This window comes from Peromyscus maniculatus, chromosome 2 (genome assembly GCF_049852395.1).
Source record: "Peromyscus maniculatus bairdii isolate BWxNUB_F1_BW_parent chromosome 2, HU_Pman_BW_mat_3.1, whole genome shotgun sequence".
Taxonomy (NCBI): Eukaryota; Metazoa; Chordata; class Mammalia; order Rodentia; family Cricetidae; genus Peromyscus; species Peromyscus maniculatus.
The window spans coordinates 166,539,050-166,553,970 of record NC_134853.1 but is presented as its reverse complement, the minus strand read 5'-3'; the positions used below and the strand labels follow the sequence as shown (position 1 = coordinate 166,553,970).

At 51.0% G+C, this 14,921-nt stretch overlaps 1 protein-coding gene across 3 annotated transcripts in view; it reads right to left on the bottom strand.

Moving 5' to 3' along the window:
• The window catches only part of Ctnnbip1 (catenin beta interacting protein 1), a 49,678-nt gene that overhangs the window by 15,734 nt on the left and 19,023 nt on the right, over positions 1–14,921 (bottom strand). Inside the window, exons 2-4 of one of the 3 annotated variants that reach the window (XM_076565658.1) lie at positions 10,325–10,409; positions 3,924–4,044; positions 3,244–3,334 (exon numbers count right to left, since the gene is read on the bottom strand). In XM_076565658.1, the coding sequence (XP_076421773.1) occupies positions 3,244–3,334; positions 3,924–4,019 (187 nt within the window). In that variant the 5' untranslated portion in view covers positions 4,020–4,044; positions 10,325–10,409. Of the gene's footprint in view, positions 1–3,243; positions 3,335–3,923; positions 4,045–4,611; positions 4,720–10,324; positions 10,410–14,921 lie in introns of those variants that run through there. The other 2 variants (XM_042272469.2, XM_076565659.1) reach the window with 2 other exon arrangements.

Below are 14,921 nucleotides of genomic sequence, written 5' to 3'. Positions count from 1 at the left end.
TGGGTCTGCCTCAGGACCTCTGTCTAGAGGGACAGTCCAAAGGAAGTTGCTGGAAGTCTTCTCAAGCTTGGGGAACCCTAGGGTGGAGCCCTGCCATCTGCTAAGAGACAGAGCCACCTAGTGGACAGAAGGTGGCAGATCGCTCACCCCCCAGCCCCATGTCCAGGCTTCGGCCACCTAGGCAGAGGGCAGGACACCTTGGTGCATGAACTGAGGTCAGCTCTGCCAATGGAAAAAGGGGGTAGGTTAGAATTTTACTAGAGACCCACTCAGCCTCCCAGGATAGACGGAAATACAAGCTCCTGACCTAGACTATATACTAGATTGGGGTCTCTTTTTTTTTTCTTTTTTTGTTTTTCTTTCTTTTTTTTTTTGGTTTTTCGAGAAAGGGTTTCTCTGTGTAGCTTTGCACCTTTCCTGGGACTCACTTGGTAGCCCAGGCTGGCCTCGAACTCACAGAGATCCACCTGGCTCTGCCTCCCGAGTGTTGGGATTAAAGGCGTGCGCCACCACCGCCCGGCAAGATTGGGGTCTCTTAATAGGTGTTTGTATGTGGTTTATTTGTGACAAAGAAAACAAAAGAAGGCTTGAGGAGATCTTCCACGTTTGGGTGCCTTCTGACCCCAATTCATAGTCCTTGAGATCCCGAGAGCCTCCTGAAGAAGCATTTGGTCCAGGTGGTGTGACTTCCAGAGGTAAGGGGCAGTCCACAGAGGCATCAGCAGTACAGATCCTCTACGTCCTTTGTCTGAACGATTCTTCCCCAATTCAGGAAAGGCAAGTATCTATAGATGCCACACCCAGGAGGCCCCAGATTCCAGAGTGTCTATGGATGGCCACACCCACCTGCCCATAGCTGCTTCTGGCTGAGTCGGCAGTCGTGGAGCCAGGGCAACACTGTGATCACCCTTTTTTTTTTGAGACAGTCTCACAGAGCCCAGGCCAACCTCAAACTCACTATGTAGTCAAGAATGACTTTAACTGATCCTTCTGCTTTGCCCCCCAAGAGCTGGATCACAGGGGTGTGCTACCACCCTTTATGTGGTGTTGGGGGCTGAACCTAAGGATCCATGGAAGCTAGGCAAGCACTCTACCATTGAGCTACATCCTCAACCTTAACTGTGACCCTTCTTCAACAACTTAGCGAACTATACTGTACTCTCAATTGTTGCTTCAGCAACATGAGTTTTCGTGTGTGTGTGTGTGTGTGTGTGTGTGTGTGTGTGTGTGTATGAAATATATACGGTTTATTAAAATAGAGTCTCATAGATCCCAGGCTGGCCTTGAACTCTTGCTAGGATTAAACTGTGCATCAACATGTCAGGCTAAATAATGTAACTTTAAAAATATATTTGTCTTATTACCTTTTTAATTATGTGTATGTGTGGGTCTGTGTATATGAGTGCAGGTGCCTATGGAGAGCAGAGGCATCGGATTACCCTGGAGTTACAGGTGGTTCTGAGTTATCTGATATGGGTACCGGGAGCTGAACTCAGGTCCTCTGCAAAAGCCGTACCTGTTCTGCTGGGCCAATATTTAACTTCTTAAGGGCAAGTGGCTGTAACTCAATAGTAAAGTGCCTACCTAGCATGTGCAAGTCCCTAGGTTTGGTCCCTGCTTCCACAAAATGTATTTTTCACTTTTTATTATAAAAGCATGGGCAACATACAAAAAACATTTTACATAACTTGCTAACTTGGAAAGTGAAAGTCCATTATGAAAACCTACATCCAGTCACTATATTCTATCAAGGGGTGCAGCCAGTGGTAGAGCACAGTTTAACATGCATGAAGCCCCAAGACTGATCCGCAATACCACATAAACCATTTTTCCTATTAACAGCCCAGTATGTATCCCATTGGCTTTTCTATATACATACATGATTGGATGTATGAGGCAGCGGACATGTGGTATGTGTTGCCTATTCTGACACGGTCCCACAGCTTCTTTACTTTTCTTATTAAGGGCATGCCACTAGGGACATTTGTACAGAGACTCAGAGACTCAGGAGCATATGGGAGGAAAGTATGTTCTGGGAACTCAGAAGTCGAAATTTTCTGGTAAACATGACTTCAGAGCTGGAGAGGGAAATCCAGACAGCCATGGTGAAGGAAAGGACTCATCCAAGAGACAGTGAAAATGTAGGACAGACTGTCTGCACACTCGGCCTTGGTGCTTGCTTGTCAGCACACAGCACACTTGAGCAGGCACGCCTGGGCAGGCTGTGTATGAGGCGTTCACGGTCCCAAATTGCTCTGAGTTAGCAGAGAGGTTCCCTGGAAGATTTCTGCCGAGCTGGCTGGGCCACATCCAGCACCAGTGCTGTGAAGCGGCCCTGAATCAGGGCCGAGCCCACAACATGCAGGATAACCAGGGTGGCAGTCCAATGTGCTGGATCGGCTCCCCCGGCAGCAGCCTCAACACAGCAAACACACTCTGCTGTGGTGGCTGCCCCTGCCTGGACTTGCCATTGGCCACTAAAGTATCTTCTAGCCAAAAGTCCCAACAAAGCATGAGAAGAACAGAGAAGGAGGGGGGGGGGGATGCTGTTCAGAACGTCGTGCTACAGTGTCGGGCCGAGCTGCCCAGCAGCCTTGTTGGTGAGGAACAGGTCTGACTCCTGCGCACCTCTGTGTGGTCAAGGGCAATGAGTTTCTGCTTCCAAACCCCTGCCTGCTAACCGGAACTAACACAAGTAATGGCTGTCAACTCTCCAGTGATGTGTACCGGTTCCTGGGCACAGCCCCTGTTGTCCAGTAAACACACACGGGACTTTTGACCTCGAGGGTCCTCAGAACTCCCTTGGGCACATGGAGACATCAGGCCCCTTGAGCTACCCCTTCCTGCTAGTGCCAGAACCACCATCACTGCACGGATGTGCCCCCGGACAATGTTATCAGAACACACGGAGCGGCCTCGCTGCCCCTGAACTAGGAGCTGAGTGGACAGGGTCAGGCTGAAGGGTAAGGAATGCAATAATTGACCCTCTGAGGTTACACAGGCCTCCAGACATGACTATCTCCTCCTTCCTCCAGGCCTGGGAAGGGATCTACCGCCTGCCTTGCTGGATCCTTGACTCCTACCTGCAGAAGAGGATGGACCAGACGGGAGGCTGCCTGTGGATGAGAGGGAACAACAGCCTCTTTTTTCTTCCCTAACCCCCCAGCTCACCCATTCAGCTTTGTGGAGAACACTGCCTAGAGCGCTGGGGAGGGCCGGGCTGGCGCCTGGCCCTTGACTCACCCTGGTCGATGGAGTGCTGTGGCAGCTGACTGAGCTGGCTGCTGACTACCCCCGCGTAGGTGCGCAGGAATTCCTCCTCGTTGGCGGTCAGCTGCAGACGAGAGTGCTGTGGTGAGGGGAGCATGCGCCTCCCCTCTCGCCCCCTGCCCTCTAGTCCTGGCACAGCCTTTGTAGCTTCCCACCCAGCAAGCAGAGCCTGTTTCCACCCCGACCACCAGGTCCCTGAGCTCACATGCCTTACCACTCACTTTGAATCTAGACCACTGTCTGTTCTGGCGTAGAGCAGGTATGAAAGTCGGGCCCTGGCCAGGCACAAGCAGCCAGTCAGCCATTCCAAATGCCCCCATTTCCTTTCAAAAGATGTCCCTGCACTTGCTTGTCTACTGCCCTCCTCAGTGGCTACCCTGCCAAGCTGGCCCTCACTTGCTCCCAGGAGAGAAGACTCTCTGAGGTCAGTGAGGGTCAGAAAGGAAAAGAGGCCCTGCTCAAAATCAACCACGGAGTGGAAAGACTATCTCAGCAGTGCTCCCAAACTGGACACGCTGGGCTCTGGGCTCGGGGAGCCTGAACTGGACCAACAGTCTTCTCCCCGGTTCTTGGAGACCCAGGAGGGGGCTGCAGCTGCTCTGCCCCACTTCAGGGCAGCAGGTACCCAGTGGCTTGACACTTCGGGCACTCACATTTGACCCCATCTTCCTCAGCATGAGCAGCACGCGGACCTTCTGTTGAATGTACATCTCCTCCGGACTCTTACCGGGTGCTCCCTCACGGTTCATCCCCCTGGCCCAGCTCTGGGGACTCCTGCAAGGAGAAGGGAATCGAGTGTTACGGAGAGAATGCCAGGAGGAGACACACCCTAATACCGACCCCTGTAGGTGATGTGCCCCTTTCTCAAACAGACCCTCCCCAGTAGGGACCACATTCCCGACAGCACAGAGGTCACAGAAGAAGCAGTGGGTCCTCGATACGTCTTCACCTGGGCCCAGGCAGCACGGGTGAGGAGCTCTTACTAGAGCAGAGGCTGCAGGGGGCAGCCATGGTGTCTGTGATGAGCCACAGGAGAGATGAGGCGTGAAGCCCCGAGAGTTCCAGGTTTGCAGTGCAGGCAACATGCATAAGAAGAAGTAAGAGGAACGGATCAGAGGTGGCTCGTTGGGGCCTTGACTCAGGAAACTGAGATCAGTGACGGCCCCCAAGGCAGTGACATCACCTATGCAAAAGCCCCTACTGAACTCAAGAGGCCAGCTCCTGGGCGAGGCACCAGGGAGTCCCTCTATGGGGATGGCTGGTCCAGGGTTACGGGGCAGAGACCCTGGCAGGGGAGGCCCTGGCAGGGCCGTCACTACCACCCTCACAAACGCACCCCACCTGTTAGAGGGTAGCTCCTGAAGATAGCTGTGAAGGCCAGCGGCTGTGTCCAGGTGTCTCTGGCCTGAGCTACAGCCAGTCCCAGAAAGAGAAGCCCGGCGCCTCCTCCTGCAGAAGGAGCCGGGGGAGAGGAGGCAGGATCTAGGGGTTTGGGTTACACACTTGAACTCCTGGACAAGTCAGAAATAACGCAGCAGCTGGTGGGGTGGAGCCTCAGCAGCCCTGCTACCAAGGAGCTGCGCTCGGAGAATGAGGGAACCCGGCTGGCAGGCTAAGGACACTCCTCACACCATCTACTCCCAGTGGCCCGTGAGTCCTAGACAGGGAAATGCTGGACAAGGCAATACTGCATGCCAAGGGCGTACCCGGGAATGTGCCAGAGCCTGGGCAACAGCTCCTGAGTATCTACTCGTCAGCTGCTCAAAAGCCTATTGGGGCCCTCGCCCCGAAAGCCCACACAACAGGTTAAAAACCTGGCCAGCTTGGGCTGACATCATGTCTGCATATTTGACACAGCACAGGACTCCTTCTAGAGTCTTCTTATCCACCCTTGGAGCCCTAGAACCCAGACTCCTTTCTTCTATGGTTTGCCCCGTTCAACTAACCCTGGGCTCAGAAAAGGGCCAAAGTAACAACCAGGGGCTGGGAAAAGGCACAGTGGCCTCGAGCATAGTCTCCAGGGCACACACCAGCCTGTGGATGGCCCTCACTTCCTGAAAGGCCCAGCAGGAAAGCAAGATTCTGGGGGAGCTCTCCTTCATTTGCCCTGGTCTCCCTCTAGCACTGATGGTCTGGGGACGGACTGCACATGGCTTCATGGTGATCCCTGCCTGGACCTTGAGTATGGATGCTGTGGCCTCCATCTCCTGCCTGGTGCTTCCATCTGGACTGCTATGGCCTTGGCCTCATAGTCCACTCACATCTTCCATGTGCTTTCCCCTAGAGAGGCTAGAACAATCTATATAGGTCAGGGGAGATGACATCCCCACACCCCTGCTAGTCATATCTGAAAATACATTTCCTAGTCCCGGCCGGTTGCCTCCGAGGCCAAGTGTGATCAGCCCCGTTCTCTCCGCAACCCAGCTCTTCCCGCTCCTCTGCTTGTCAGCCTCTGCACTGGTATCCATCCCGAGTCCAGAACCGGCTTCATCTTGGCCTCAAGGTACCTTTCCAGGGGGCCAGTCCTGTGCCTCCACCTCTTGTCACACAGCCCTGTCTCACTGTCCTCGCTTTCTGAGTGTCTTGGAACGTCTGTTAATTGTCTCTTCCTTCTCCTGCTGTGTCTGCTCGGGTTGCCCTGTCCTCCTGGAGCCTGGTGCCTAGCAGGCTCTTAATAAGTACTGCCCACCTGGCTGAATGCAACAGGGGAGCAGTCTTTAGTGTCTGAGATTCCCCCTCTCTACTGTACTCATACCAATTCAAAACTAATGTCATTGTATTAAGAGACTTAAGTAGGAACCCTGAGTCCCGCAAATTTTACTTTCCCAAAGGACTCTTCCTCCTGAGCTACTGTGACCACCAGCAAACATCGGAAGTTTCCATGGAGCCTTCAAACTGGGAGTCAGAGTTCCCACGAGCAAAATCTTCCATTTCTGTCATGTGCTCAAGGGCTAGATTTTAGTAGGCCATCCCCTATGAAAGATGCATGACATGCAACACACCAGCCACTAGGTGCCGCCATACACAAAAGTTTCCAAGGGAATTCCTTCTGTCAGTCCCCTGGGAAGCTCTCACAAACCACACTCCAATCACAGTGGGTCCCAGGAACTCCTATCTATTCACTCAGAGAGCTGCTCCTACAGGACAGGGGTCTGGTTAGGGCTGCCGTGTCCCAGGACCCTTAGAGGGCTGCTCCTACAGGACGAACAGGGGTCTGGTTAGGGCTTCCGTGTCGGTACCAGCTGGAGGAATGTCACGGTGCAGTCATTTCCCACCGGGTCTGCATTACAGAACTCTGTCCCCCAGCTCCACCCCCGACCCCACCCCCGTTGACTGGTGCACCCTCCTGTCTTCGCTGCTGCAGACCTGCCGTGAGGTCTTGGGGTCTGCAGGGCTCAACCGGTCTCTGGAGCCAAGTCATTCTTACTGTAACACACTTTGCCTGGCACAAGCTGTTTCCTAAACTCCAGAAGAATGGGACTTAGCATTTCTAAAAATTCTAGTCTTCACCACGGTGCACATGTGAAGAGCAGAGAGGACCACTTTCGGGAGTCAGCCCGCTCCTAGGGACTGAACTCTGCTTCGAAGATTCGGTGGCGAGTGCCTCCACCCGCTGGTGATGTCGAACCTCTGTTTTGCTGACCCTGCCTTGCTGTCTGCCGGGAAGGAACGCCCAGGGCTGGGAGCTGGGAGAGAAAGTGGAGCACAGGTCCCTGCCCTGAACATTCCAGACCAAATGCTCTAGAAAGCGTCCTAACTGATGTCATTCTGTCCTAATTCGCAGGAAGGGTGTCAATGTGAAAAAAATAATAATTGAAGAGAATAAGCCATAATCATCTCAGACAAATGGCTGCTGGTGTGCCGCAAGCATGTTACAGTGTGCTTAGATTTGTTGCCTAGCCAAGCGAGTATGTTATTAAATTTTCATCACAATTCTGTCAAGTACTACATTAATGTCACTGAAGGATTCCTATTTTCTCCTGTAGGGATCAAGAACTGGTTTCCATTAAAACGTGCTTAAATTACATAAGCTCAAACTGCAGTTAATTTAGATACTAATTATTCATCCAAGCTCAGACCGAAGAATCAACAGTACCGATGCATTCCAGTGACGGCTTCAACTGTTCTCACACACACACACACACACACACACACACACACACACACACACACACACCCTGTCCCTAACACAGGGCAGCGCTTCCCTTCCACTAAGACAATTTCTTGGGAGTCAGAGGAACCAGAAAAGGGAAAATGGAAAGACACAACAGGCAGCTGTCGATTATGCAAATGAAGGGGAGGGGAGAGGTCTGCGGTTTTGTATCTTGTGGCGACAAACCACATGTTGTGTCTAAGTGGTACCATGCCAGAAAATCCCATCTGACGACTCAGTACAGTATCAAGGGTCACGACACACAGGCAGACACTGCGCGCTGGACAGCTGGTGGCTCTCAGCCTGTCCCTCCGCTGCAGGAAGCATGGCTGGTGAGCAGGGGACGATGCAGTGGTTCCCAGTCACTGTGCAAGACCCACAGGGAGGGACTGAAGTGTGGGGGACATCAGAGACACTGATGTCACATTCCCACCCAACCTCTGCAGACCTCCATGGACCAACTGATGGCACTTCAGAATTAGGAGGCAGTGCAGAAGCCAAGAATGTGACCAGCAGTGGTTGGAGGCTGGGAGGCTAGTGCTGCCCATGTGGGTCTCTATCAGTGCTGATAAGAAGCCTGACGAGCTAGCTGGCCTCTCTTCCACCTGCCTGAGTGGCCCTGAGTACAAGTATAGCCCCTTGTGCTCATTTTTATTTATAAACCTGAAGCTAATGCTGTTTGCACACTCATGTTTATAAGAAAAGTATCAGTTTATAACTATGGAGGTCTCACATCTCCTTAGAAAACTGTCAAATAAACTCAAGCTGTGCCAGACCACAGGATGGGTCCTTCAGGGCCACAAGGGTCACCACTATTTGCCTTCCATTTTGTCCACATTAAAACATACTAGGAAAGCCAGGTGTGGTGGCTGTAATCTCAGCCCTTGGGAAGCAGAGGAAGGAGGATGCCACAAGCTTGAAACAGCTCAGTCTACACACTGAGTCCCAGGCCAGCCACAGACCGATAGTGGTGTGGTGATACTGTGTTCCCCAAAATATTGTGCACCCTAATAAACTTATTTGGGGTCAGAGAACAGAACAGCCACTAGTCAGACATAGAGGCCAGAAAATGGTGGCACACACACCTTTAATCCTAGTCTTCTGGATGAATCTCTGCAAGTTCAAAGCCACACTGGAAACAGTCAGGCATGGTGATTCATGGCTTTAATCCCAAGAAGTAAGGTGTGAAAACCAGGAACTAGAGCTAGTTAAGCTTTTAGGCTTTTGAGCAGCAGTTCAGCTGAGATCCTTTCGGATGAGGACTCAGAGGAAACAGTTTGAGGAAACAGGATCAGCTGAGGAATTAGCAAGGTGAGGTAGCTGTGGCTGGTTCTGTCTCTCTGATCATTCAGCGTTCATCCCAATACCTGGCTCTGAGTTTGTTTTTGTTAATAAGACTCTTTAAGATTCATGCTACACAGCAGCATACTGTCAAAACTCCAAAACAAACACACACCATGAGAGCTGGGCATGCAGACTCATATCTGTAATCCCATCACTCAGGAGGCTGAGACATGGAGGATTCCCTCTAGCTTGGAGCTACTTTGGGCTATACAGTGAGTTTCAAGTCAGCCTCGGCTATAAATGAGAACCTATATCAAAAATATTCGTTGTTTTGTTGTTTTGACATAGGGTCTCTCTACATAGCCCTGACTGTCCTGGAACTCAGAAATCCACTGCCTCTGCTTCCCAAGTGTTGGGATTAAAGGCCTGTGCCACCATGCCTGGGTCAAATTTTTTTTTTATTATGTTGTTTATTTATTATGTTTATAGTGTTCTGCTTGCATGTGTCCCTGCAAGCCAGAAGAGGGCACCAGATCTCATTACAGATGGTTGTGAGCCACCATGTGATTGCTGGGAATTGAACTCAGGACCTCTGGAAGAGCAGTCAGTGCTCTTAACCTCTGAGCCATCTCTCCAGCCCCCTGTGTCAAAATTTTTAAAGCATAGAAACATTTTTGTTTTTGTTTTTGTTTAAGGAGCTAGGTATAACAAACAGCACATGCCTATAATCCCATCACTTGGGAGGCAGAAGCTGAGGGACCAGGACATCCAAGGTCATCCTCAACTACACAGTGACTTTGAGGCCAGCGCCTAGACTACAGAAAACCCTGTTTCCAAAACACAGCAGCAACACAGACAGACAGACAAATACACACACACACACACACACACACACACACACACACACACACACACACACAAGGGCATGAAAACCGGGGATGTGGCTCAGTGGTAGCATGCACAAGGTCCTGCTCATCATCCGCAATGCACCACAATAACAAATACCTGGAACTTTTAAATGCATACATACTTTCGAAGGATTTATATAGACAGAATACCTCATATAATTCATACCTGTTTCCACAGGGTTTATATAGATAGAATACATCAAATACCTCGTAGAGTTTACAGAAAATACTCAAGATAGCTCAGCAGGTAAAGGCACTTGCTGCACAAGTCTGGTAAACTGAGTTCAATTCCTAGAACTCACGTATTGTCGGACAGAGAGACCCAACTTCACATGTGCGTGGTCACTGCACCCCTGTCCCCATTCCATACACACTAATAAAATATTGAAATGCATAGCGCAGAGTCTGCTCAAATCTTAGCCTGAAAAATCAGCAGCACTGTGACACTGACTAAGAATCCACACATCAGGTAGGGCAGCTCAGTGGTAGAGCATGGTTGCTATGCACGATGCCCTGGGTTCAACTCCCAGCAGTGTAGAAAAACCACATGAAGAAAATGACCCCCAACACCGGAAGAAACAAGTATCACACGGGACCATGGAGGAAGGCAGTGAGATGGGTGAACCTGGTGTGTCTCGGGCTATCCCACCCTGCCTCACAGCAGCACTGTCCCACAGCCACACAACAGAGCCTTCCCCCAGGTCCTTACCTGCTTCTGGAAATCCACTTCAGGCACACAGATGCTCAACTCTAAGGGGAAGGCTGCGACTGAGAAGAAATAAGAAGGTGCCGCCCTGTGGAAACAGAACACAGTCATGGGAGGAGCCAGAAGGTCCCAGTGGCTGCTTGTACGACCTGGGCACACCCCCACGCAGAGGGACAGAACCGCTGGCACAGAGCCTGTGGCCACGAGCTCTGTCATAGTCCAGAAATACCTGTGTGTCAGGCAGGCCCACGGAGCCTGCTCCAACACCTCCAAGACAGGGTGCTGAGTGTGCAACAAGCCTGTCATTTCCGGCTGAGGCAGGCCCGCCTGCTCCACATAACACACACCTCCTCCTCTGGGCTAGTCACCCTGTCTAGAGACATGGGACCAGAGTGACTCACTGGACAGATGATGGGCAAGCCCTCGAATCTGCACGAGATGACCTCCCACCCACCAAACACCTCAGATAACAAGGCCAGGTCCTCATCTTCTGTCTCCTGTGTGCTCCAATGTGTCCACCTGTGTGTGTAGTTGATATCTGCAGCCGACCACCGGTACGGATGCGTGTCACATGTACAGAAGGCATGACTGAGGATAACACACTGACCAGCCTGGCTGCAGTCTATGCCCCGAGAACATCTCTTCCAAGAACCAAAGAACACCAAAGGCTTCTCTGCCTTTCCCCAACAGTCTCATCACCTGGCTAACCTGGTGGAAGTGCGGCCTACCGAGGGCACCAGTGGCAACACTCTAGGGCACAGAGAGCTTGTGAGCCTCTGTATCCCACCCTGCCTTGAGTGGCCTCCAGGTTCTCAACCCTGCTCAACCCTGCCAGGTCTGAGGGCAATGGCTTCTGAGCCAGATGGAGGAAGGACAAGGCATCCTGGGAATATCTCCTCATTCCCTTTCTGTAGACAAAGTTGCCAAGAGGCTGAGGACAGCACATTCTACAAGGAGATCTTCCCACAGTGTGTGCGTGTGTACACACACACACACACACACACACACACACACACACACACACACACACCTAAACATGCATGTGGAGGTGACAGGAAGATGCAGGGTGTCCCCCTCTTATTCTCAGACTCATTCCTTTGAGACAGGGTCGCTAACTCAACCTGAAGCTTACCACAAGGCTGGCTGGCTAGCTGGCAATTTCTTAGGAACTGCCTATCTCTGCCCACTCCATCCCAATGGATTACAAGCACATGTGGCCATTTTTTTTTTTTTTTAAACGTAGTGCTGGGAATTCGAACTCAGGTCTATATAGCAACTGAGGCATCTTTTTTTCCCCCACTGAGCCATCTCCCCAGCCCCACACAGTGGGAGTGCAGACCGCTCAGTCTCCGAGTCTGCTGTGGGGGTCCCCCCATCTAGAGGACGGCTGGGATGAAGGGCCTGACACGCCCACCCACCATCGTCACAGCCATTTATAGCAATTAATTGCTCTCTTCTCCCTCCGGATATCAAAGCACTGAAATACCAAGGAACCCTGGGGAACTTTCTACCCAAGTCCTCACATTCCTTCAAAAAGGGATGAAAGGAGAACCTCCTCCTACTTCTGAGGGGCTTTCATTTCTTCAACTGCCGTGATCACTAATTATCCCTCCTGTCCACGGGGCGCAGGACCTTCCAAGGAGGAGAGGGAACTTTGTGACTTAAGTGAAGGCATCAGAAGGGCACGGCTACCCAGGCCTTCTCAGCCAGCTAGTCTATTCGCTGTTTTAATAATCAGGCCAACGGTCCCAACCACAAACAGAGAAATGAAGGCTCCCGGTGCCACGGTGCTGTGCAGCTTCAGACACGCAGCGAGCTCCAGGAGCTGGCCTTTGTTTCCATCCAGCTGTCACTGACCAGCAGTGTAACCCAAGGCTGCTTATCACCCATGTGCTTCATTTCCCAACAGGTCAAAGGGAGCCTGAGCTGTGCGTCTCACGGGGAGACATGGGATGATGGCTGGCTTCCTGTACTGGGGAGACATGGGATGATGGCTGGCTTCCTGTACTGGAGGCTGTGCAGTGACAAGACCCTCATGCTTGGCCTCATTGCTCTGCGGATATTGCTTTGAAATTCTTTAATTTTCTTTCTTCCTTCCATTTCTTTTTGGATAGGGTATCCTATGTCCCAGTGTCACACTCACTATGTACCAGCGATGACCTTGACTCCTGTCTCTAGCTCCCAGTGCTAGGATTAGAGGCATGTTCCACCATGCCTGCCTGCTCCTTCCTTCTTTCTTTCCAGTGCTGGGGATTGAACCCAGAGCTTGAAGTGTGCTAGGCAAGCACTCTACCAAGCTACATACTCCTCCTTTTTTTTTTCTCCCTTTATTTTTTGAGATAGTCTTTCCCTGAACCTGGAGCTTGCTGAAATTTGCTAGACTGACCAGCCCGGGAGCCTCCCTGTCTGCATAGATACAGACATGTATGGCCCCACTGGCCTTTCCACGGTTGCTGGGGATCTGAGCTGAGGTCCTTGGGCTTGCAGAGCGAGCACTTGTACTCACCGAGCCTTTCCCCAGCCCTGGCCAACACTGTCTTAGGCCAAGCTCCCTTCCTCCCTCCCTCCTTCCTCAGGGTCTCATAACCCAGACTGTCTTCATTCCCGTAATCTTTCTTCCTTTAACCCTAGTGTGTCTGAAGTGTTGAGATTACGTGTTACTGAGTTTGGCTAGACCTTTCTTTCTTTCTTTTCCTTCCTCCTTCCTTTCTTTCTTTCCTTCCTTCCTTTTCCTTTTTTTTTTTTTTTTTGGTTTAAGATTTATTTATTTACTTATTATGTATACAGTGCTCTGTCTGCATATATGTCTGCACACCAGAAAGTATTTCTCTGTGTAGCCTTGGCTGTCCTGGAACTTGCTCTGTAGACCAGGCTGGCCTCGAACTCACAGAGATCCACCTGCCTCTGCCTCCCAAGTGCTGGGATTAAAGGTGTGTGCCACCATGTCTGTCTTTTTCCTTCTTAAGGACAGGTTCTTATGTAGCCCAGGCTGGCTTTCATTTTTTTTTTTTAAACAAGTCTTTTTTTTTTTAATTTATTTAACTTTATTGTATGTGCACTGGTGTGAAGGTGCCAGGTCCCCTGGAACTGAAGTTACAGACAGTTGTGAGCTGACATGTGGGTGCTGAGAATTGAACCCGGGTCCTCTGGAAGAGCAGCCAGTGCTCTTAACTGCTGAGCCATCTCTCCAGCCCCCTGACCTTCAACTCTTGATCCTACTACCTAAAGTACTAGGAACACAGGCACACGCACCAAGATACTTTCCCGTGTTTGTGAGCTCTTTACGATTTTCTTGTCTGTGGGTCATCTATCCATTGACTGACTGCTAGGATCAAACCCAGTGCCCCATTCATGCTAAGCCAACACTCTACCACTGAGCTACACACCCCTCAGTCTTATTCTGAAATTTGTAATAATTTTAAAAAATTATGTGCATTGGTGTTTTGCCTGCATGTATGTCTGCATGAGGATCTAGATTTCCTGGAACTGGAGTTACAGACAGTTGTGAGCTGCCATGTGGATGCTGGGAATTGAAACCTGGGTCCTCTGGAAAAGCAGTCAGTGCTCTTAACCGCTGAGCCATCTCTCCAGCCCCTGTAATGATTATTTTAAATAAAGAGTCCACCATTGGGCCTCATAAATTATATGGTTGGTCCAGAATGAAAGGGGCTTCCCAAACTGCCGAGGGCCCGTCTTACACAGACCACTACCTGGACTCAAGAGGCTTTATCCAGCTGTTCTAGGCACACAGTGCTCTGTCCTGGGCTCAGGCTGTGGAGATACAGAAAGGGAGGCACTAAGACAGGGTCCTCTCTGCCAGAGACAACCAAATGGCTGAGGAAATCATATTACACACAGCCAAGAGCACAAATAAGATACTGATGAGCCACAAAGACGGGTTAAAACACAAACCTTTCTAGAATGCCAAACAAAGACTACAGATTGTGCCATGTACTGCCTCCCACCCTCCAGGAACTCAGAGGCAGGAGGAGGAAAGACCCAGGGCTTTAACCCAAAGCAGTGAGTAGCAGAGCAAGTGTACATGTGTGTATACATGTGGGCTGTGCATGCACATGAAGATCTGGAAAGGCACAGGGTAGGAACTAGCTCTGGGAGAAGTCACTGGGCCTGGGTCTTGACAGATGAATAGGAGTTAGTTAGCTGGAAGAGGAACATGGAGACATAGGCACTGACTGAACAATTACTGGCGTCTACTCTAGGGCAGGCACTGAGAATGCATGGACAGACGGACCTGCGACGAGAGGAGACAGACACCATGCAGGTCATACGCAGGACAGTGTTTCTCGGACAGCGTGACAAAGGACACAGAAGGAAATACAAGGCATTCTGGGGACATGCTTCCCGGAGCCTGACTTGTTGGAGCTGCTGTGAGGGGAGACTGCCTGGGGCCCCCAGTGACAGCCCAGAGGACAAGCTGGACAAACAGACTGAGAAGCCTACAGAGAGATGACACAGACAGACTCTTCCTTCAGATAAAGTGGGGACACAGTGAACATCTCCAGAGATCTCTGCAACCAGAGTGGAGACAGCCAGGCCTGAGAGTCATCAGGATCTTCTGAGCAGTTCTAGGCAAGAATGG